Here is a 23,797-nt window from a genome sequence, read left to right on the forward strand (position 1 = left end):
ACAATGATATGATGTGAGGAGGAGACTGATCAGATCTCTGGGCTGGTAGCACACAATGATATGATGTGAGGAGGAGACTGGTCAGATCTCTGGGCTGGTAGCACACAATGATATGATGTGAGGAGGAGACTGGTCAGATCTCTGGGCTGGTAACACACAATGATATGATGTGAGGAGGAGAACAGGAGTCTAATGGGGCTGATGGCTCCCCCACTTAGGCAAATACATATTCCTCATTAGTTTTTACTGATAGAGGAGAATGTAAAATAAGTTTTTTAAGTGAATGAATAAGTGGAATGTGACTCTTCTGTAATAAAAGTTTATCACTCACCTGTGCTGATATCTGTAGGGATTTCCTCCTCCTTACACTGCTGATCACCCCTCACATACGTCTCTTCCTTTCCCCCCATAATTTCTCCTTTAATATCAGTCAGGACGTCGTCCTGAATAGCCCACAAAATAATAAAAACATCATAATTAATAATATCTGATTTAATAACATTATATGAAACAGAAGAATATTAGTGTATAAGATCCACACAGCTTCTTTACAGATCATATAATGAAAAGTAATTTTGGAATTCAGCGAGACCCTAAAATCTACCTGATACTCCTGTGGGATACTGGGATTTTCCTGTGCACAATCTTGGGAGTGAAGAGGACGGAGATATCTCTCTGGGGTATTTCTCTTACTGGATCCATCTGTAGGAAACACACAGTGACTGATTACATTGTTTATATAAGCAGAATATGTGACTCTTCTGTAATAAGTGTTTATTACTCACCTGTGCTGATATCTGTAGGGATTTCCTCCTCCTTACACTGCTGATCACCCCTCACATACGACTCTTCCTCTCCCTCTATATTTTCTACTTTAATATCACTCAGGACGTCATGCTAAATAGCCCACAAAATAATAAAAATATTCCAATTAATAATATCTCATTGTGACTGGATCACTTATAAATAACTTATTTGTGGCTGGATCATGTAGAAATAATTTATTGTAGAAATGTATTGCAATCAGAGGTGCAGGCACCAATGTATAATTTGAAATGCACTTATCTTGTTACATTGGGATGTGTTTTGTATGGAAGTGTCATTGTTTGGGTTTGTAACTTTGCTAGAGGAAATGCATTATTTCTTAATCTATATCTCTAATACAATAAGCCTTTGTTGAGAAAGGTGTTTGTGTATTTTGGTAGGTAAATGACTAGTTTGGGGTTTTGTAACTTTCTTTGAGAATTCTCAAGTGGAGGAAATGTGTATTCTACAAGTATCTGAAGAAAGGACCCATGTTAATTTCATGTTAATTAGACCCTTTGATGTGTGAGGGTCCAGCACCTGAAGGCAGGAAGGGGTAATTAGACTTGCTGTCAGATGTCCTCTGTGTCCAAAATAAGATGCAGGAAATCACAGCAAGTTTTAGGATATCACAGATAGGCGTAAATATTGTTAGCTTTGCATTGCATGTAAATCCATATTTGGGTAAACAAATTGCATCCTGATTCTAAAAATAGCTCAGACCTCAGGAGGCTGGCTTACCTGTGAGGCTGTGTTCAAATCTGTATAAAAAACCACTGAAATTTTGAAAATTCTTCTTCTTGCTTCATCTGACCTGTTCCCTGGTACCTTCAACCAGTGTGAGCAAATAAACATTACTTGCTTCAAAGACCTGTTTGGAAACTTCTCTATCCTGTGACCTACAGATTAGACCCAAAATCTAATCCATTCCAGGCTGTCTGAGGTTTCGACCCAGCTTTCCAGCAGCACTGTTCTGCCTGCTACCCAGCAATTCTGGGCAGTGTGATAGGCCAGGGGGGATCCATCCACAGCAACCCTGATCCATAGGAAGAGGTCAGGGCTAAAGGAGTCCAGTGGTGGCAGCATTTGTAAGCCCCTCCTACTACGGCAAGAGGGCGCATTTGAGCTAACGAAAGGGAATGGTGGCAAAGAAGCCCAGCCGTTTCCCAGGAACAACAGACAGGGTGACATAGGCAGTCCATCCTGTTACACTCATTTAATAAAATTATGTGAAAAATAATATTAGTGTATAATATCCACACAGCTTTTTTACAGATCATATCTACCTGATACTCTTGTGGGATAATGGGATGTTCCTGTTTACAATCCTGTGAATAAAGTGGGTGGAGATATCTCTTTGAGGTATTTCTGGTACTAGATCCATCTGTAGAGGAAACACACAGTGACTGAGTACATTGTTTATATGTAGCCAGGTTGCCCTCAAAATCGCTCTCTCCTTTTACAATAAATTAAAGTCTCCTCTTACCCAGTGATGTGAGGATCCGGTGATTCTCCATCCTTACGTCCTAAACCTTTGTGCGCTTCTAAATTCTCCCACTCCTCATACTTTATAGGAAACTGAAATACACAATGACACAGTCATCATCCAGACACAAACCCTGGTGTTACTGTATAATCATCCCATGGCACAGTAACAAGACATCTGTATCACCCCCCATGGTACAGTAACAGGACATCTGTATCACCCCCCATGGTACAGTAACAGGACATCTGGATCACCCCCGTGGTACAGTAACAGGACATCTGTATCACCCCATGGTACAGTAACAGGACATCTGTATCACCCCCCCATGGTACAGTAACAGGACATCTGTATCACCCCATGGTACAGTAACAGGACATCTGTATCACCCCATGGTACAGTAACAAGACATCTGTATCACCCCATGGTACAGTAACAGGACATCTGTATCACTCCATGGTACAGTAGCTGGACATCTGTATCACCCCATGGTACAGTAACAGGACATCTATATCACCCCCATGGTACAGTAACAAGACATCTGTATGTAACAAGACATCAGTAACAGGACATCTGTATCACCCCCATGGTACAGTAACAGGACATCTGTATCACCCCCCATGGTACAGTAACAGGACATCTGTATCACCCCATGGAACAGTAACAGGACATCTGTATCACCCCACCCCCATGGTACAGTAACAGGACATCTGTATCACCCCCATGCTACAGTAACAGGACATCTGTATCAACCCCATGGTACAGTAACAGGACATCTGTATCACCCCCCATGGTACAGTAACAGGACATCTGGATCACCCCATGGTACAGTAACAGGACATCTGTATCACTCCATGGTACAGTAGCTGGACATCTGTATCACCCCATGGTACAGTAACAGGACATCTATATCACCCCCATGGTACAGTAACAAGACATCTGTATGTAACAAGACATCAGTAACAGGACATCTGTATCACCCCCATGGTACAGTAACAGGACATCTGTATCACCCCCCATGGTACAGTAACAGGACATCTGTATCACCCCATGGAACAGTAACAGGACATCTGTATCACCCCCCCCCCATGGTACAGTAACAGGACATCTGTATCACCCCCATGCTACAGTAACAGGACATCTGTATCAACCCCATGGTACAGTAACAGGACATCTGTATCACCCCCCATGGTACAGTAACAGGACATCTGGATCACCCCCATGGTACAGTAACAGGACATCTGTATCACCCCATGGTACAGTAACAGGACATCTGTATCACCCCCCCATGGTACAGTAACAGGACATCTGTATCACCCCATGGTACAGTAACAGGACATCTGTATCACCCCATGGTACAGTAACAAGACATCTGTATCACCCCATGGTACAGTAACAGGACATCTGTATCACTCCATGGTACAGTAGCTGGACATCTGTATCACCCCATGGTACAGTAACAGGACATCTATATCACCCCCATGGTACAGTAACAAGACATCTGTATGTAACAAGACATCAGTAACAGGACATCTGTATCACCCCCATGGTACAGTAACAGGACATCTGTATCACCCCCCATGGTACAGTAACAGGACATCTGTATCACCCCATGGAACAGTAACAGGACATCTGTATCACCCCCCCCCCCCCCATGGTACAGTAACAGGACATCTGTATCACCCCCATGCTACAGTAACAGGACATCTGTATCAACCCCATGGTACAGTAACAGGACATCTGTATCATCCCCCATGGTACAGTAACAGGACATCTGTATCACCCCCATGGTACAGTAACAGGACACCTGTATCACCCCCATGGTACCGTAACAGGACACCTGTATCACCCCCATGGTACAGTAACAGGACACATGTATCACCCCCCATGGTACAGTAACAGGACATCTGTATCACCCCCATGGTACAGTAACAGGACATCTGTATCACCCCCATGGTACAGTAACAGGACATCTGTATCACCCCCCATGGTACAGTAACAGGACATCTGTATCACCCCCGTGGTACAGTAACAGGACATCTGTATCACCCCCATGGTACAGTAACAGGACATCTGTATCACCCCCCCATGGTACAGTAACAGGACATCTGTATCACCCCCATGGTACAGTAACAGGACATCTGTATCACCCCCATGGTACAGTAACAGGACATCTGTATCACCCCCATGGTACAGTAACAGGACATCTGTATCACCCCCATGGTACAGTAACAGGACATCTGTATCACCCCCATGGTACAGTAACAGGACATCTGTATCACCCCCTATGGTACAGTAACAGGACATCTGTATAACCCCATGGTACAGTAACAGGACATCTGTATCACCCCCTTTCCCCATGGTACAGTAACAGGACATCTGTATCACCCCCCATGGTACAGTAACAAGACATCTGTATCACCCCATGGTACAGTAACAGGCCATCTGTATCACCCTATGGTACAGTAACAGGACATCTGTATCACCCCCATGGTACAGTAACAGGACATCTGTATCACCCCCATGGTACAGTAACAGGACATCTGTATAACCCCATGGTACAGTAACAGGACATCTGTATCACCCCCATGGTACAGTAACAGGACATCTGTATCACCCCCATGGTACAGTAACAGGACATCTGTATCACCCCCATGGTACAGTAACAGGACATCTGTATCACCCCCATGGTACAGTAACAGGACATCTGTATCACCCCCATGGTACAGTAACAGGACATCTGTATCACCCCCATGGTACAGTAACAGGACATCTGTATCACCCCCATGGTACAGTAACAGGACATCTGTATCACCCCCATGGTACAGTAACAGGACATCTGTATCACCCCCCATGGTACAGTAACAGGACATCTGTATCACCCGCATGGTACAGTAACAGGACATCTGTATCACCCCCATGGTACAGTAACAGGACATCTGTATCACCCCCATGGTACAGTAACAGGACATCTGTATCACCCCCATGGTACAGTAACAGGACATATGTATCACCCCCATGGTACAGTAACAGGACATCTGTATCACCCCCCATGGTACAGTAACAGGACATCTGTATCACCCCCACGGTACAGTAACAGGACATCTGTATCACCCCCACGGTACAGTAACAGGACATCTGTATCACCCCCATGGTACAGTAACAGGACATCTGTATCACCCCCATGGTACAGTAACAGGACATCTGTATCACCCCCATGGTACAGTAACAGGACATCTGTATCACCCCCATGGTACAGTAACAGGACATCTGTATCACCCCCATGGTACAGTAACAGGACATCTGTATCACCCCCATGGTACAGTAACAGGACATCTGTATTACCCCCATGGTACAGTAACAGGACATCTGTATCACCCCCCATGGTACAGTAACAGGACATCTGTATCACCTCCATGGTACAGTAACAGGACATCTGTATCACCCCCATGGTACAGTAACAGGACATCTGTATCACCCCCATGGTACAGTAACAGGACATCTGTATTACCCCCATGGTACAGTAACAGGACATCTGTATCACCCCCCATGGTACAGTAACAGGACATCTGTATCACCCCCATGGTACAGTAACAGGACATCTGTATTACCCCCATGGTACAGTAACAGGACATCTGTATCACCCCCCATGGTACAGTAACAGGACATCTGTATCACCCCCATGGTACAGTAACAGGACATCTGTATCACCCCATGGTACAGTAACAGGACATCTGTATCACCCCCATGGTACAGTAACAGGACAGTGATGAATATATAACATGTAAACAGACTACAGGAATAGTCACCTTCCAGCGCTCAGACTCTGATATCCTGAGCCAATCACTACGCGGCTGACGTCATGACGTCACATCACACCGCCTGTCGAGCAGCGTCGCTGTTTCTATAGCTGTAAAAACAATGCTGTCTGGGAGACTACGAGAAAATGGCCGACGCTGTACTGCATTGAAGACAATACATTGTTAGTAACTGTTTATTTTACTAGCGATTACATTATTAGATTAAAACCACAGAGCCCTCCCCCCCCTCATCTCTCTCCCACACATTTCCCCATCCCCTGTCGCCCATTTCTACTTCTAATCCTGTTTTGTCCTCAGTGCAGGACAGCGGCGGCCATTTTACCTTAGTCTCCCACACACTAATGGTAATTGACAACAACGTACAGTGCACAGGGGGCGGGGCCACATAATATACAAGGCTGAGGTAATATCTCCCTATAATAATATATCAGGCAGTGGGAATTACCCCCATAGAGTTACCCCATGTTTATGTGCAGCCTCCCGGCCATCAGGGCTTCATACATGCGGCTGAGCTCTCACATCAGCTGCTACATAATCCCATACTTGCCAACTCTCCCGGAATGTCCGGGAGACTCCCGCATTTTGTGAGAGTCTCCCGGACTCCCGGGCGAGTGTGGCAATCTCCCGAATTCTGCCCACTTCACTAGGAAGTGCCCCACTTCCTAGTGAAGTGGGCAGAATTAGATCCCAAACGCCGCGATTCCCGGTGAATCGCGGCGTTTAGCCCCGCCCCCGCTGTCAAATGACGCAATTTGCGTCATGACGTCACAGGGGGCGGGGCCGAAATGACGCGATTTCGGCCACCCCGCCCCTTCACGCCCCCCTCCACTGGCTGGCTCCCGGAAGGGAGCTGAAGAAAGTAGGTAAGTATGCATAATCCTCATTGTGCTGCAGTCAGCAGAAGGCTGTTAGTAATAGCAGAGCTGGTTATTATAATGGTAGAGCTGTGAGAGCCTTAGTACCCAGACCAGCTACACCCCATACACCACAGAGGGGCTCACACACCATGACTAGCCCCCATCCCCTCCTTCTACCCCCATTACCCCACATCCCCCTACTATCACCTCCTACCCAACCACCCCTCACCAAGTGCCACTAACACATAGCTTGTCTAGTGCTGGAGACTAGCCCCCATCCCCCTCCTTCTACCCCCATTACCCCACATCCCCCTACTATCACCTCCTACCCAACCACCCCTCACCAAGTGCTACTAACACATAGCTTGTCTAGTGCTGGAGACTAGCCCCCATCTCCCTCCTTCTACCCCCATTACCCCCCATCCCACCTACTATCACCTCCTACCCAACCACCCCCTCACCAAGTGCCACTAATACATAGCTTGTCTAGTGCTGGAGACTAGCCCCCAACCCCCTCCTTCTACCCCCATTACCCCACATCCCCCCTACTATCACCTACCCAACCACCCCCTCACCAAGTGCCACTAACACATAGCTTGTCTAGTGCTGGAGACTAGCCCCATCCCCCTCCTTCTACCCACATTACCTCACATCCCCCTACTATCACCTACCCAACCACCCCCTCACCAAGTGCCACTAACACATAGCTTGTCTAGTGCTGGAGACTAGCCCCCATCCCCTCCTTCTACCCCCCATTACCTCACATCCCCCTACTATCACCTCCTACCCAACCACCCCCTCACCATGTGCCACTAACACATAGCTTGTCTAGTGCTGGAGACTAGCCCCCACACCCAACTACAGTTCCCTCTCGCCTCTGTCCCCTCCCCTCATCCATTTTCTCTACTCTCCTTTATAGCCATCTAGAAAAATACCCACAGTCACACCTGCCTACACCACCCACACAGACCCCATGCTCCAGGCTGACCGATTACAACCCTTCATTGTAAGGCCCTGTTCCTCTGGGTGGCATTGAAAAAGCTGTAGGCGAAACGCGTGTCATACTAGATGGCAGTGTACCTTCAACACTGCCGTCCTAAGGAATGCTTGTATGTTCATGAATACCTATTGAAGAATAATAGTCTCTGTAATGGAATAATCGTAGCAATGACAGTAACAGCATTAATGGACCAGCTGTAGATAATATCTGTGCCACAGTATTAAAGCCTGGACGGAGGATAAGAAATACTTATGTATAATCACCTTATTGCAGGGATAATAGCGAGAAAATATATCACAATTGTGATTGAGTTCCCCTTATTATTGTTAAGTGCGTATGCTCGCTAACCAATAACGATTGTCGAATCTTGATTTGTGTTTCCAACGCACAAAGATTTATTCTCAAAAAGTAGCAGTAGTTATTCAAGCGAAAATTATAATAAGTACAGCCGTTACTTATCGCAGGCGCTCTGGATCCAGTGTGCAGTCATTCAATCCTGAAGTCTGGGGACGAGATGTCTGCACACTAGATGAGGAGCTGCTGTTTATATGCACACAGAAATACAGTAAAACAATGCAGAATGGTATAGCTTACTTCTATTGGTCCAGGTTATAGGAAGGTCCAAGGGGTTGTCAAGCATTGGCTAGTTCAACCTAAAGAATCCAAGGGAGGGGGTCATCTCCTCAGGGGGTATGCTCCGCCAAGATTCCTTAGTCTTAAATATTTCATAATTCCCTATCATTCATAACTTGCGTATGCACTCTGCGATTCCTTCGCAGAGTGGCCCGGACAGTTGCAAATGTTAAGAGGAGTATTATGATACCACACATGATATGATTCCTTCAACCTGTGCCATATGTTTTACTGATATGCATATAACTTATGATATTACACATAAATACTACTATATTTCGACATAAATGACTTTGTGTTGCAACTACCATTAATGTGTACTATTTTACAAGTGTGCGTGTGTGTGCGAATGTATGTAAAAGACTAAATACTGTTGTTGCCACGTTTTGCAGCTGCGTACGCCCTTTTACGCCGTAGCGTGCCCTTGTACGTCGTAGCGTACCGTACGCATCTTTTCAGACAAAGACAGCCAAGTTTGCTCGATTATAATTGAAATGACTTTATCCAATATGCTGACTTCGACAGCTCCACCCTTTGATGGTGTAATAAACTATCACCTAATCACAGTTTCTAGTTCAGGGTTATACAACACTTCTTCACAGACAATGATCTCGGTATCTGGTACCACCCTTTCAGTTTCAATCTCAGTGTTTCTCCTAGGAGACCATTTTCCACACTTCAACACAGTAGGAACACATTTGACACATAAACCAATCGCTAAGATGACACCCAGTATAAGGAGAAGGAGCTTACCTACACTAGCAACCATTTCCTGTACCCACTCCCCCAGACCGGAGAACCATTTCACAGGGTTCAACCACGAGAACCAACCTGCCACCTTTTCCCCGACCTCATATAATTAAGAATTATGGTTCCTTCGAAATTCCCATTTCAGCTGCAAAATTTCATCCATCTTCCAGTCTATAACCTCCTTAGGGTCATCCGTATTATTGGTGATGTACGTGCAACATTTGACACCGAACTGGGTGGCCAGTGTCACACAGTACCCACCAGTAATAGAGGTGAGATAATTTTGTACCAGTCTATGTTGCACCAACTCCTTGTACGCTTGTAGCTCCCTTCCAGTATACCTGAAAGTGTCATCACACATCTCGGTGATATTATCTATTAATTTAGCTAGGTCTTGGATATATTTAAAGTTTAATGTTCCCCAAGCAGTCCTGGTGAGCTCTAGAGCAACCATAACTTGAAAAACAGCGGTTTCACTAATCAAGTTTGTAGCTATGGGTTCCTCACCAGGAATCATATTTCTCTTGCCACGGTGTTCATACTGTGTGTGTATGTATGGTGGTGATGTAGTCTTGTGAATATCAACCATTTCTTCATGAGTAACAGTCATGATTTCAGGAACCAGTTTAGCTAAGAAAGACAAGCCCTTGGAACTCGGAGTCACCCAGGAATAAGCTTTCCTTCTACAAACAAAGTACACATCATCAGGGAGAACATAAGGACCAGTATGCCCATTAATTATATCGCACAGAGTTTTGACGAAACTACCCATGCCTAGAGTCTTCATTTGCTCAAGACACGTGTCAGCATGGATGACATTCTCACAATTATCTATAGAGACTTTACCAATGGACATTTTCTTATGTTTGGTTGTACGCCCTAATTTATAACTTCCATCAACATTCCTGCCTATGGGTGATTTTGTAAGTCTCCCTCCAACATGAGCGTGGCGAGCCATTGTCTGATCTGATAGGTCAGCCTCCCAATTCTCCAAACGCTTTGCATGAGATATATTTAGGCCCAGCAAAGATCTGTCTACGGAGTATTGTCAAAGCGTCAGACTAGGGGACCTAGTGTTATTGTACCTCCCGTCTATGGGCCTCCCACCCCTCAATTCGAGTACTTCGGAAATGTTTAGAGGGAATGGCACTAGTCCTATATTATGCTGCCCTTGCGGCACGTGAGAGCACACCCAGCACTCGGTTTGGTTTAGCACCTTACCCACCAGGGAGTGATAATCCTCCAAAGGATGCCCGCCCATATTCAGATTATCGGTGGACTGGCATCGCTGGATGCATCTCTCTTCAACTAGGGATTCACAGAGCTTGCAGATGCAATACTCATCAGACAATAGCCCCTCACACTGTCTCCGAGTTCCTGAGCTAGCAGACCTTTTCATAACCCCCGGACCAAGCTTGATAATGGGCTGCTCTGAGTATTCTAATAACTTTCCCTCTGCCTTCATCTCATCTGCATCACTACCAGAACCGTCCTCCGTCCTCCATCCTCCTTCACAAAAATAGAATGTCCTAGAAAAAGTAAAAACAAGGAAAATCCTGGAACAAAAGAAAAACAAAAACCGCCACTCCATCGCTGGACAGATAGTTCTGAGGCAACGTCTCTGGTTCAGGTGTCTCGACTGCAGGCTTTAGGTCTCCCGGAACAGACTCACAAGTGACAGCTCTATGTCGTTGGTCTTAGTTTTATCTTGCACTTTCTCCGGGTTACGGACTCTCCTGCAGTGGGTGGAATGGACCCAAGTGTCTCTCTCTGCAACTTTCAGTGATGTAGTACTGGTCAGCAGCACTTGGTACGGGCCTTCCCAACGGTCTGTTAAACAACCTGAACGTAAGAAATTGCGGATCATAACATAGTCTCCAGGTTCAACATCATGACAGTTCGTTTCTGGTATACCAGGTGACAGCATTTTTAGTTTTTGTTGTTGCTTTAGCAGTCTACTCATTCTTATAAGATATTGTACAGTCACTTCATTATTACACTTTAAGTCGTCTTGTGGACTCACGATCAAATGAGGTTGTCATCTGAACAGTATCTTAAAGGGGGACAGATTAAGAGGAGGTCTAGGAGTGGTCCGAATGCTATGGAGGACCAATGGCAAAGCCTCAGGCCATGCCAACCCAGTTTCAGCCATTACCTTACCAAGCTTGTTCTTTATAGTACCATTTACTCTCTCCACCTTACCACTGGCTTGTGGTCGGTAAGGGGTGTGAAGTCTGCTACCGATTCCCATGAGTTTACACATGTTCTGGAAGATATCACCAGTAAAGTGGGTACCCCTATCACTTTCAATGATTCTAGGGATACCGAACCTACACACAAAGTCTTGTACAATTTTCTTTGCAGTGAACACAGCAGTATTAGTGGCTGCCGGATATGCTTCTACCCAACTGGAAAACACATCAATACACACTAACACATACTTTAGATTCCTGCACAGTGGTAGTTGGATATAGTCAATTTGTATTACCTGAAAAGGTCCGTCTGTAGGAGGGATGTGGGATGGCTCAGTTGGAATAGTTTTCCCAACATTTTTCCTCAAACAAGTAAGACATGACATTGCTTTCTTACCAGCCTGAGAGGAAAATCCGGGAGCACACCAGTATGCTCTCACCAGTTTGCACATACCTTCTTTACCCAGGTGAGTCAGGCCGTGTGCTGCTTCAGCCAGGCTTGGATAGTACGTTCGGGGAGCTACAGGCTTACCTTGTCCATCCCTCCAGAGTCCTGATGACTCTTGACCACATCCCTTCGCCTTCCACACCGCCTTATCCTGCAGGGAACACAAATCTTGCATTTAAATTAATTTCTGCATGTCTAATGTCTGAAAAACCATCATAGTCTCGGTCAATACAGTCATAGGTTGCCCTGCTGCCCATTTAGCAGCTTCGTCCGCCCTGTTATTGCCCAGTGACACTAGGTCCTCTTCAAAGGTATGTGCTTTGCACTGGGTAACTGTATCGCTGTCAGAAGTCCTTTTATGTGTTGTGAGTGTGCCACTGGTGTACCTGCTGCTGTCGTAAAGTTTCTAAGACGCCAAAGGGCCCCAAAATCGTGCACTACCCCGAAGGCGTACCTAGAGTCAGTATATATATTGGCTGATTTACCCTCTGCCAATTCACACGCTCTCCTTAATGCTACTAGTTCCGCCACCTGGGCTGAGTGAGGTGGGCCAAAGGGTTCAGCTTCTACCACATCCTGATCGTCTACAACAGCGTAACCAGTACATAGCTCTCCCGTCTCTGTCTGTCTATGACAACTCCCATCTGTATAAAACGTAAAATCTACATTTTCTAAGGGGGTGTCACGTATGTCGGGCCTTGCAGTAAAGGTCTGATTCAGGTGTTCCATACAATCATGCGTGTCAATACTCTTGCCTAACTCATCATCGACCAGGGTCTCCTCACCTCCCACCCTTTGTGTCTCTAGAGACACATATGGAAGGTATGTAGCTGGATTTAAGGTGCTACATCGTTTGATGGTGATGTTTGAGGGTACCATCAGGGCTAGTTCCCACTTTGTGAATCTAGCTGAAGAAACATGTCTGGTTTGGGCTGAATTTAACGGAGCTGATACAGCATGGGGTGTATAGACAGTTGAATTATGTCCTAATACTACGTCCTCGCTCTTACTTACCAGAAGAGCAGTTGCTGCTACACTTCTGAGACATGTTGGGAGTGATCTTGCCACATTGTCCAATTGTGCACTGTAGTATGCTACCGGTCTGCTAGCGTCACCATGTTTCTGTGTGAGGACACCTGCTGCACAACCATCAGCTTCCGTACAGTATAGCTCAAAAGGCTTTTCGTAATCAGGTATTCCCAATGCAGGTGCTTTAGTCAGACTATCTTTAAGGTTCAAGAATGCTTGCTCTGACTCTTCTGTGTGTACAACACTTTCTGGTTTTGAGGAAGAGACTAGCTCCTGCAATGGTAATGCCAGAATAGAAAAACCTGGGATCCAGGATCTACAGTATCCACACAATCCCAGGAAGGTACGAATCTGCTTCTGGCTCTGCGGCAGAGTCATGTGTTGTATAGCCTCAATTCTGTCGGTTGTCAGGTGTCTTAGCCCCTTAGTGAGGCAGTGTCCTAAGTATTTGACCTTAGTCTGACATGGCTGTTATTTGTCCTTTGCCACCTTGTGCCCTGTTTGTGAGAGATGGAGCAACAACAATTTAGTATCATGTAAACATGACATAAAAGAATCAGAGCACAGCAACAAATCGTCCACATATTGAATTAGAACAGACCCATTGTGGGGTTGAAAGGATTGCAAACAGTCATGTAAGACTTGGGAGAAAATACTGGGGCTGTCAATGAACCCCTGGGGTAGTCTGGTCCATGTGTATTGCATTCCCCGGTAGGAGAATGCAAAAAGGTATTGGCAGTCAGGGTGAAGAGGGACTGAGAAGAAAGCAGAACATAGATCAATGACAGTAAAGTGACTAGCAGACTGTGGAATCTGCATGAGGATGACAGCTGGATTCGGCACTACGGGGAATTGGCTCTCAACAACTTTATTAATTCCCCTTAAGTCCTGGACTAATCTATAGCCCCTCCCCCCACTCTTTTTCACAGGGAAAATGGGACTATTTGCTGTACTGGCTGTACAAATTAAAATCCCTTGTTGTAACAGCCTCTCAATAACAGGATATACCCCTAGTTCCACCTCCGGTTTTAATGGATACTGTGGGATTTTTGGAGCTATCCTACCACTTTTTAGATTGACCATGACAGGGGCTACCTTTGCCATCAGTCCAGTGTCCTGTCCATCTCTGGTCCATAGTGAACCTGGTATTATCAGCAACATCCCCTTTACTTGAGATGGACTTTGTTCTATAACAGGAGAGTGTAACATTAACCTTTGAGGGGTGTCCAATATATCCTGTACCTCATGTGCGACTTTCTCCGGTGTATCTAAGAACACACCATCAGAAGTACAGTATATGACACATCTCATTTTACATAACAAGTCTCTCCCTAGCAAGTTAGTAGGAGCCGCTGCAGCCAAGAGAAACGAATGCTTAGTATGCAGAGGCCCAATAGTAACTTCAGCGGGTTTAGTTAGAGGATAATGTAACACTTTTCCCGTTACCCCCATAGCTGGAACGGTTTTACTGGTCACCTGTAGATTGAAAGGAGAGGTTATCACAGATCGGGCCGCCCCTGTATCTACAAGAAAAGTTTGCTTCCTACCAGCTATACTCAACAGATTAAATTCCCAACGCACTAGGAAATCATACACTCAGTCTATTGTCATGTATATAATATGATTATCTAGTGACTGCGTTGGTGCACCCTACACATGTGTTGTTGATTCATAAATTGACAAGCACAGAGAGGAAAATCATGTAACGTAGGGGCACTCAATGATTATTGAATAACTTAAAACTTACATTTTATTAATTTTATTAAAATAGTAATGAGTCCCTAATTAGTACCTGTAGCACCAGTAGTGAAATAAAACAAAAATATAAATTTTAAAATGGCAGAAAACACCGCCAAGCCTCGCAGTGTTATGAGACAGCTCTAAGATTCTCCAATCGATAATCTATGATAAGTGGGAAGATATTGATGTAGCTGTCTGTACACAGGTGAAAATAAAGGACTGTGTGAATTTTAAACGGGGGATATATAAGTTATCACTAACGGAGTTATGATAGTATATACAGAATTATTCCCTTATTGTTAGGGAATAAATATTATAGGGATATATGTCAGATATCTTCAGCCCTTCATAATCCACAATAAGATAACCTCCGTTTAATAGGATATAATCTCTGGCAGTAACGATTATATCGCTATGTACCAGGCTCAGAAGTGCTATATTGAGTATATATATTTTATTCCATCCATATAGACAGGGTCACTATAGCTAGAAGTATCTCTATTCATGAGACCTATTCAGCCCAAAGCTGTCCTAGTCTTGGTAACCGTTTGATAAAAAGTTTCAACACCCACAATATGAGCCACAATGTACCTCGCTTATATGATGTTATGTTTAAGACCTATAGTCTCATCCACATTAGTAAGGTCATATAATTCATTATACCTTATAATAAAGCATCAGTAAGACTAGATCCTGCCCTAACTAACTGCTATAGGTGTAGTTATCGTGGAGACTGATCTATTAGTCCCTCTGTTGTTATATTAACTAAGCGTTCGTGAGGCTGTCTGAATAGTACAATTGCCCCTACATTAAGCCAGAGATTAATCCCCTCCCGAATTCAACATGATATAAATTGATATTATTTTACATGACACTGCGAGGCGAACTTCTAGCTATAGTGACCCTGTCTATATGGATGGAATAAAATATATATACTCAATATAGCACTTCTGAGCCTGGTACATAGCGATATAATCGTTACTGCCAGAGATTATATCCTATTAAACGGAGGTTATCTTATTGTGGATTATGAAGGGCTGAAGATATCTGACATATATCCCTATAATATTTATTCCCTGACAATAAGGGAATAATTCTGTATATACTATCATAACTCCGTTAGTGATAACTTATATATCCCCCGTTTAAAATTTACACAGTCCTTTATTTTCACCTGTGTACAGACAGCTACATCAATATTTTCCCACTTATCATAGATTATCGATTGGAGAATCTTAGAGCTGTCTCATAACACTGCGAGGCTTGGCGGTGTTTTCTGCCATTTTAAAATTTATATTTTTGTTTTATTTCGCTACTGGTGCTACAGGTACTAATTAGGGACTCATTACTATTTTAATAAAATTAATAAAATGTAAGTTTTAAGTTATTCAACAATCATTGAGTGCCCCTACGTTACATGATTTTCCTCTCTGTGCTTGTCATTTCCTACCAGCTATGTCAACTATCATTGTTGGTTCTTCTATCTGACTCTCAGTTAACCTCACTGGCTGTAGACTACAGGTATGACCTGACCCCTAGCGCTGACTATCTTTTTCCCGCGCAGCATTTGCTGCTATAATATCTGCGGGTAGATGTGAGTCTTCTAATCTATGAAAATTCCCCTTTGGAGGATATCTACGTGACCCACCCGTATGTGTATACTGTCTTTCTTTTTTACAATCTCTTGCGAAATGGCCTTTGTTACACTTAAAACACCTGATTATTCTATATTTCTTATTATGTGGGTTGTATGCTGGTGGTCGCGTATGCACTCCCTCTAAAGCCTGTATACTTACCGTCATTAACCTATCACTTTTCTCTTCCTTTTTTCTAAAGAGGTTTTTGTCATGCTCCACGGCAGGCTCCCTAAGAGAATCTACTGTGATGCCTCTCCAATTAGGTAATGTGGTCTGTACTCTTGTCTTTAAATTTTCTCTAAGGCCATCCATTAATACTCCTACAGCTACCTCTCTGTGATGTGGGTCCTCACCTATGTTGCATATCCCAGTGAACCGTGTTATCGCTGCTATAGCTCTAGCAAAGTAATCTGAGGCTGTTTCACTATCCTTTTGTTTTATGGTGAAAATCAGCCACACCTGGGGAAGGAACAGATGACTAGCGTGGTCCATCACTATTGGATAGCTCCAGGATTCAATAAAGCTGCTACAGACTATGTTCAGGCCTGCTGGATCTGTGGAACTTCAAATCCAGGAAAAAGGGTAAAAACGTCTCATGGTACAACTTCAAAAGCCTTTTATCCTTTTCAAAGACTACAGATAGACTATATACAACTGCCTAAATCTGGAATATATGAATATGTTCTAGTCTGTACAGATCTTTTCAGTAAATGACCGGAGACTTGGCCAGTAGCCAAGGCAACAGCAAAAGCAACTGCGTAAAGACTGATTGGTGAGATTGTGTGCAGGTATGGTGTCCCTGAGGTAATTGAATCAGATAGAGGTACACACTTCACAGGGGAAATAATACAACACATAATGACAGATCTAGGCATACAGAAAGCTTTCCATGTGCCGTACAGACCACAGGTTAGTGGGCGAGTAGAAAGGTTGAATGGGACAATGAAACTGAAGATTCAGAAAATCATAGCAGAAATAATAATAATAAAATAAAAATAAACATGCCCAGAATGCCAGCCCCTAGCCTCGTTCAGTGTAAGAACTGTGCCAAATAGGAATAGCAAGCGGTCTCCTTATGAAATACTTTTTGGAACACTACCAAAGACAGGGTGTTATTATCCACAGCAATTACAACATAAACATGGAGATTTGACTAGCTATATGAGAAGTCTAACTGACCATTTGAACTATTTGTATGTTCTAGCACTTTCTTCACTTCCAGAGCCTGATTCAGACCTACAGCCGCATAAGCTGAAACCTGGCGATTGGGTGTACTTAAAGAAACACGTGAGGAGAACTTTCGAACCAAGGTTCGAGGGTCTGTATCAGGTCTTGCTGACCACCCCCACATCAGTGAAACTCCAGAACCGAGACTCCTGGGTGCACGCATCACACTGCAAGACGACGCTGGTCACACTGGACACATAACCTAGATCTCTGTGATAACACAGACATGGGACCTGTTTGCCCACAACAAGCTGCAGTATTTCAAACATGTATGTTGCAGCATAACACTAGTGTTTGTGTATGGGCATTACACCCACTACTCATTATCACTGTGGTATTGATCATATTGATAGGATGGAACTGGTATATGTCATGTATGTTCAGAAAAGATATACAGAGATTACAGCAGAGGCATGAAGAAAAGATACTTTTTGAATAAACAGGGGCAGAAGTGCTGATATCTGTACTCGGTCCCGGGTGAATGGTGAAAGACCCTTGCTGTCTCACAAGAGACTGTACAAAATGAGTCTGGGCTGCGTTAGATGTCACCATTTCAGGCCTTAACATTTTTTTACCTTTTATATATATATTATTAAAAGGAGGGAGATTGTGAGAGCTTTTCTAGGTTCTCAATGATGATGGTAATAATGATATGTGAAGGTATTTGCCTTAAAAATACATTCAGTGTAATCACCAGCTCCAGCCTTGAACGATCTCAAAGACCCCGGATGGAGGCCTAGGACATGGGATAATGGATGATGAGGACATTGGGAGTACTGGCTCCAGTGAAAGTTGATAAGAACCATAAAAGGGACATGAAGAGAACTAACTAGCTTTGTCAGAAGATTTATATTTACTCAGGAAAATATCAATCATGTGTTTCTGCTCTATAACCAGATCAAAAGCTTTTTCATGTATAAATGTATGCCAGAAATAAACGAGCACAGTTCAGTATACATCTTGACATTGGCATGTCTGTGTCTTGATTACTGATCTCCTGGTTAACCAGCATCTTATCTCACTGATATCTGAAGGGACTTGATAAAGGAGAGGTAAAATTACCCTAACAATACCGAAAAACAAATAAAACCACTATGAACCCAGCCACCTGGAATTGTGCGTACCAGAAACATAATAAGTAGCGCTTATGTGTATCGCTTGCTTTATGCAGCTCCTTCGCTCATTTCACTCAATCAAGGTTCAGGACAGGCAAGAAAAAATTAAAAGTCTCATATAGTGTAGTATATTCAAACAGAGTACAAATTTATTAAAAATAAAAATACACACTCACAATAGAATATATAAAACAGAGCTTATCTGTAATCCAAGTATAATCCTTATCTTCACTTCAGTGGGCTCAGATGTCATAGGATTCTAATGATGGTAAACTGGAAACAGATGCCAAGAAGAGGGTACTGGTCTGTACTACCTTACCTCAACGCATTTCATCTTACAAAGACTTCATCAGGAGGATGTGTAACCTGTCTAACAATTGGTTTATTTATAGTGATGGGCGCCGCCATTTTGCGCATGTGCGGCTCGTTTATTACAGCAAATACCATTTTAGTAGCTTCAATGACTTGCTTATAGGGTGAACACCTTCCATATGGTAATGTTAACAATTGAGCAATGGAATTAAACAACTATTTTCCTCTTATGTGCATTATATTCGTGCTTTTCTCCGGCGGCCATTTTTATGTAGGGCATGCAGTATTATGGACATTAGTAGTCCTTTTTTAAAAGGGAAAAGTATATAAAAGGATAAGAAATATATTAATGTATATTGCTGTAAGGCTGTCCTAGTACTAATCAGTATCTCCACATAGTGTCATAATGTGGGAAAATAGCGAGAGGATCAACCAAAGACCAGACCGCTGTCATAAAGTATTTAATGAAAATATTAATTCAGAGTGTACATCAGAATTAGATAATCTTTTCTGAGATATTGAGAAGTTGCTGATTAAAGAAACACGGATATGGTGGGATGTGAAGTGTCTGGAGCAATACATTACAGTTAGCAGTTAGTTCCTAGGGGGCTACGTATCAATAAATGCCATACTTTTGGTACTAATGACTCAGAATTCATGAAGGAATGGGATCACATTCTTCTCTCTTAAATTGATGAAACTAATAGTCCGTGAAAAGAAAAAATCCTTCCATAATCTTGTAGAGGAAATACAAAATAAAGACAGACTATTAGAACCTTATAAAGGTAAAGATAACTACCTAATTAATGAACAGGTTTTAAACAAAAAAAAATATCTTTCATTTTAACAGCTTCTGCTTCAACTCTAATTTCTTAAGGGATAAACATGATTACGATAATAATATTAAATAATGGAAGAGATCTAGTTTATTTCATACTACAAGACACCATACATGTCCTAAAAGTGACAATAAGGGGACTAGTAATTGTAAACAAGTCCAACATAAACATGATAGTAAAAGACGACAAAGCCCAGTAATTAGAGGACCTCCCCCATGGAATCAATATCTCTTAGAAATAGATTCAGGGTACTGGATAGCATAGGTGACAGTGATGATTTCTTATCCCCGGTCAGACCCTTACACGAGAGGGGGGGCGCATCTATGAAACAAGGATTTGTAGAAGGGGAAACGAAGTGGGATGAAAAAACCTAAAGAGAAAATACATATATTGAATGATGAATCCCTGAAGGACAAAGGTATTTTTTAACCTATCCAAACACCAAGTGAATAAATTTGAATTCTCTGTACTCATTAAGGGACTTACATTTGCACCATCACAGAAACCTAACAAATTCCAAATATTTATTGATATTAATAAATATACTAGGAGACCCGTTCCTCCCGCCGCAAAGTCCGAGATGCTGTGGCTCCATGACGTGTCTTTCATTGTTACTGATTATTTCCCTTGCTAACATTTCATCCCTGCTCCCTTTACTCCCCCCTTCCCCCCTTCCCTAAAGATGTAGAATCTTAAAGTTCTAATACTAATATGTTGTTAAAGCACACTTTTTTTGCGGTTAGTTAATATTATTGCAGGGGAAAAGGAGAGAGGGAAGGAAGTTTTCTTTTTTCCCTTTTTTCTTTTTCCCCTTTGTTTGTCTTTTCTTAAGATTTTTTCATGGGTCTACGGTCCTGATCTCATTCCACTTTATACACAGGACCCCCCCCCACGCACCCTTTGATATTGTTTATTGTTATTTGTATTAAATTTCACTGTTTTTGAACCCCTTCTGGGTTCCTTTTACACAGGGTTTACGCCCAATTGGGCTCCTTCTTCCTTTTCACTTTCTTTCCTCTCGACTCTCCTTTTTCTTATTTTCCTTCGCCTTCTTTCCGTTCTCAAGGACGGTTTAATAACTTATTCCATTCTTCCCCTTACTAGTCAAGCTTCCGGGATTTATCACTTCTTCATTGCCATGGCCTTAAAAGTTTTTTCAATCAACGTCAACGGCCTCAACACCCCTCGTAAACGTACAATGCTACTGGGAGCCTGTAGGAGAGAAAAAGCGGATATTGGTTTTCTCCAGGAGACACACTTCACTGGAGTCCACTCTCAGCTGCAGGGTAAGCAGTTTTCTCAGACTTTCTTTGCCTCGGCGGACTGCAAGAAGCGGGGAGTGGCTATTTTGATCCACAGTAAGGTTTCCTTCTTGCACTCCAACACTTATGCAGGAGGGTCGCTTCATATTAGTGGGTGGTACTCTTCGATCTATCCCTGTTACCCTGGTTTCGGTCTGTGCCCCTAACCAGAAACAGAAGCCTTTTTCTACCAGACTCTTTAAATGCATTAAGCGGTTGGCGCGAGGTCATGTGATAGTGGGCGGCGATTTTAATGTGACTCTTGATCCCGTCCTGGACAGGTCTTCCCCTTCTTCCCGTCAGTACTCTCCCATTTCGGTAGAATCAACCTCACTAGCCACACTGCTCTCTCATCATCTCATGTATGACTCCTGGCGACTCTGTAATTCAGATGCTAGGGATTACACCCATTATTCTGCCCCTCATCATTTGTACTCCCGCATAGACATGATACATGTATCCCATGCACTCACTCCCAATGTGACTCAGGCGGGCATCACCCCACTCTCATGGACTGACCACTCGGGGGTGTTCCTTATCCTAGACCTCCTTAAAACATCACCGCCTCTGGGAAAGTGGCGCCTAGATGACTCCCTCATGCTCAATCAGACAACCCTCTTAGACCTCAATAACTCAATCTCCAATTATTTCCAAGATAATTCTACTATAGATGTCCCCCCAGGTATTATTTGGGAAGCACACAAAGCCATTATACGTGGTCATTTGATTAGCCTGACTGCGGCTTCTAGGAAAAAAGCTGCAGAAGAGATATCTTGTTTAGAGCGCAAATTGGCCTCTCTTCTTTCCCAACATCAGTCTCTTCATGACCCTGCCCTGCTAACTCAGATTACCTCGCTGAAAGGCCAACTTAACACTCTTCTCTCTCGTAGGGCTGCTATTACTATGCAGAAATTACAGCAACGGTACTACGACAAATCAGATAAAGCAGATTCTGTGCTAGCCAGAAAGCTTCGTAAGAAGATGGCTCTAGGTCACATTGATAAAATTTACGACTCACCGACGAGCAGAGTTACATATGACCCTAAGGAGATAGTTCAGACGTTTCAGGAATTTTATTCCTCTCTTTATAACTTGGCCCCACCCCCCCCTTCAAAGAGCTCATATAGTGCCGACTCTAGACGAATATCTAGCCACCACCCCCCTCCCTAGGCTCACTTCACCTCACATAGAGTCCCTGAACGCAGACTTTACTTTGACTGAGGTTTTGTTGGCTATTAAATCCCTGAAACCCTCTTCAGCTCCAGGCCCTGACGGTTTCATCCCACAATATTATAAGAAATTTGCTGCAGTACTAGGCCCCCATTTGACATCTTTTTTTAATGAGATCTTGGGAGGAGCCACGTTTGATGCGGCCACTATCAGAGCTAACATCATTGTCATTCCAAAGCCAGGGAAGGACCCAACTCTCTGTTCTAGCTATAGACCAATATCCCTCCTCAATGTGGACCTAAAAATTTATGCAAAAATTTTGGCCTCAAGATTGAATCCCCACCTACCTTCCCTCATCCATCCCGACCAGGTGGGATTTATCCCGGGGCGTCAAGCCCCGGACAACACTAGGAGAACAATCGACCTGATCCATACAATTCACAAGGGTAAGCTCCCCTCCCTCCTTATGTCACTAGATGCTGAGAAAGCGTTTGATCGCATCTCCTGGTCGTTTATGGTTGGGGTGCTGGGAGCGATGGGTTTCTCTGGCAAATTTATGACTGACATCTCAGCCTTGTACCGCTCTCCGTCGGCCACAGTCTCTGCAAATGCTCTGACCTCGGCCCCCTTCACTATGGCACACGGCAGGGCTGCCCTCTCTCCGCTCATTTTTGTCCTTATCATAGAGCCATTAGCAGCTAGAATCCGGGCTAACCAACAGATATTAGGCATCCCGGTGGGTAGTTCTTCTCATAAGATAGCTTTATATGCGGATGACGTCTTGTTAACTATTGCTAACCCAAATCTTTCCGTTCCTCCTCTTGTAGACGAATTAAATATCTATGGCCACTTCTCGGGATATAAAGTTAACACTGACAAGACAGAAGTCTTGGATTTTTATGTTTCCTCAGTAGATAAAGTGTCTCTAGAAAGTTCCTTCCCATTTAACTGGCGCCTTCAAAAACTCAAGTACCTGGGGGTATATTTGACTAAGCAACTTCACCAGCTTTTTGAGGCCAACTTTCCTCGCATTCTTGCTCAAATTAAGTTGGATCTTGTTTCGTGGTCGCAGTTACACATCTCCTGGATAGGTCGTATTAATGCGGTCTAGATGAATATACTCCCTAGACTCCTTTACCTTTTTCAAACCCTCCCCATCCGGGTCCCCCCCTACATTTTCAAGTTTCTCCATTTTCATGTATCTAAATTTATCTGGGCTGGTTAGCGCCCCCGAGTCCGTTTCAAGCTTTTACAGAGAGCCCCGTGGGGAGGGGGACTGAGAATCCCTGATTTTCGACGCTACTACTTCTCCGCTCAGCTAGCTCAATGCGTTCTGTGGTGTAGTTTAACACCCTCCAGGGTCTGGATCGAGATTGAGGCTGAAAGTCTGAGTATGCTATCCCTATCTACTCTCCTATGGCTCCCACGGGCTCGTTGAC

General features: G+C 43.7%; 2 protein-coding genes across 3 annotated transcripts in view; one reads left to right on the top strand and one right to left on the bottom strand.

Annotated features, from left to right (window-relative positions):
- Positions 1 to 6,184, bottom strand: part of LOC142108561 (uncharacterized) — a 47,177-nt gene extending 40,993 nt beyond the window's left edge. For both annotated transcript variants that reach the window (XM_075192315.1, XM_075192314.1), the window contains exons 1-6: positions 6,097 to 6,184; positions 2,291 to 2,382; positions 2,091 to 2,188; positions 786 to 897; positions 605 to 702; positions 332 to 443 (exon numbers count right to left, since the gene is read on the bottom strand). In XM_075192315.1, coding sequence (XP_075048416.1) covers positions 332 to 443; positions 605 to 702; positions 786 to 897; positions 2,091 to 2,188; positions 2,291 to 2,321 — 451 coding nt within the window. In that variant the 5' untranslated portion in view covers positions 2,322 to 2,382; positions 6,097 to 6,184. The remainder of the gene's footprint in view (positions 1 to 331; positions 444 to 604; positions 703 to 785; positions 898 to 2,090; positions 2,189 to 2,290; positions 2,383 to 6,096) is intronic.
- Positions 1 to 23,797, top strand: part of LOC142108562 (uncharacterized) — a 365,380-nt gene that overhangs the window by 63,095 nt on the left and 278,488 nt on the right.

Source organism: Mixophyes fleayi, chromosome 12, assembly GCF_038048845.1.
Source record: "Mixophyes fleayi isolate aMixFle1 chromosome 12, aMixFle1.hap1, whole genome shotgun sequence".
NCBI classification, from domain to species: Eukaryota; Metazoa; Chordata; class Amphibia; order Anura; family Limnodynastidae; genus Mixophyes; species Mixophyes fleayi.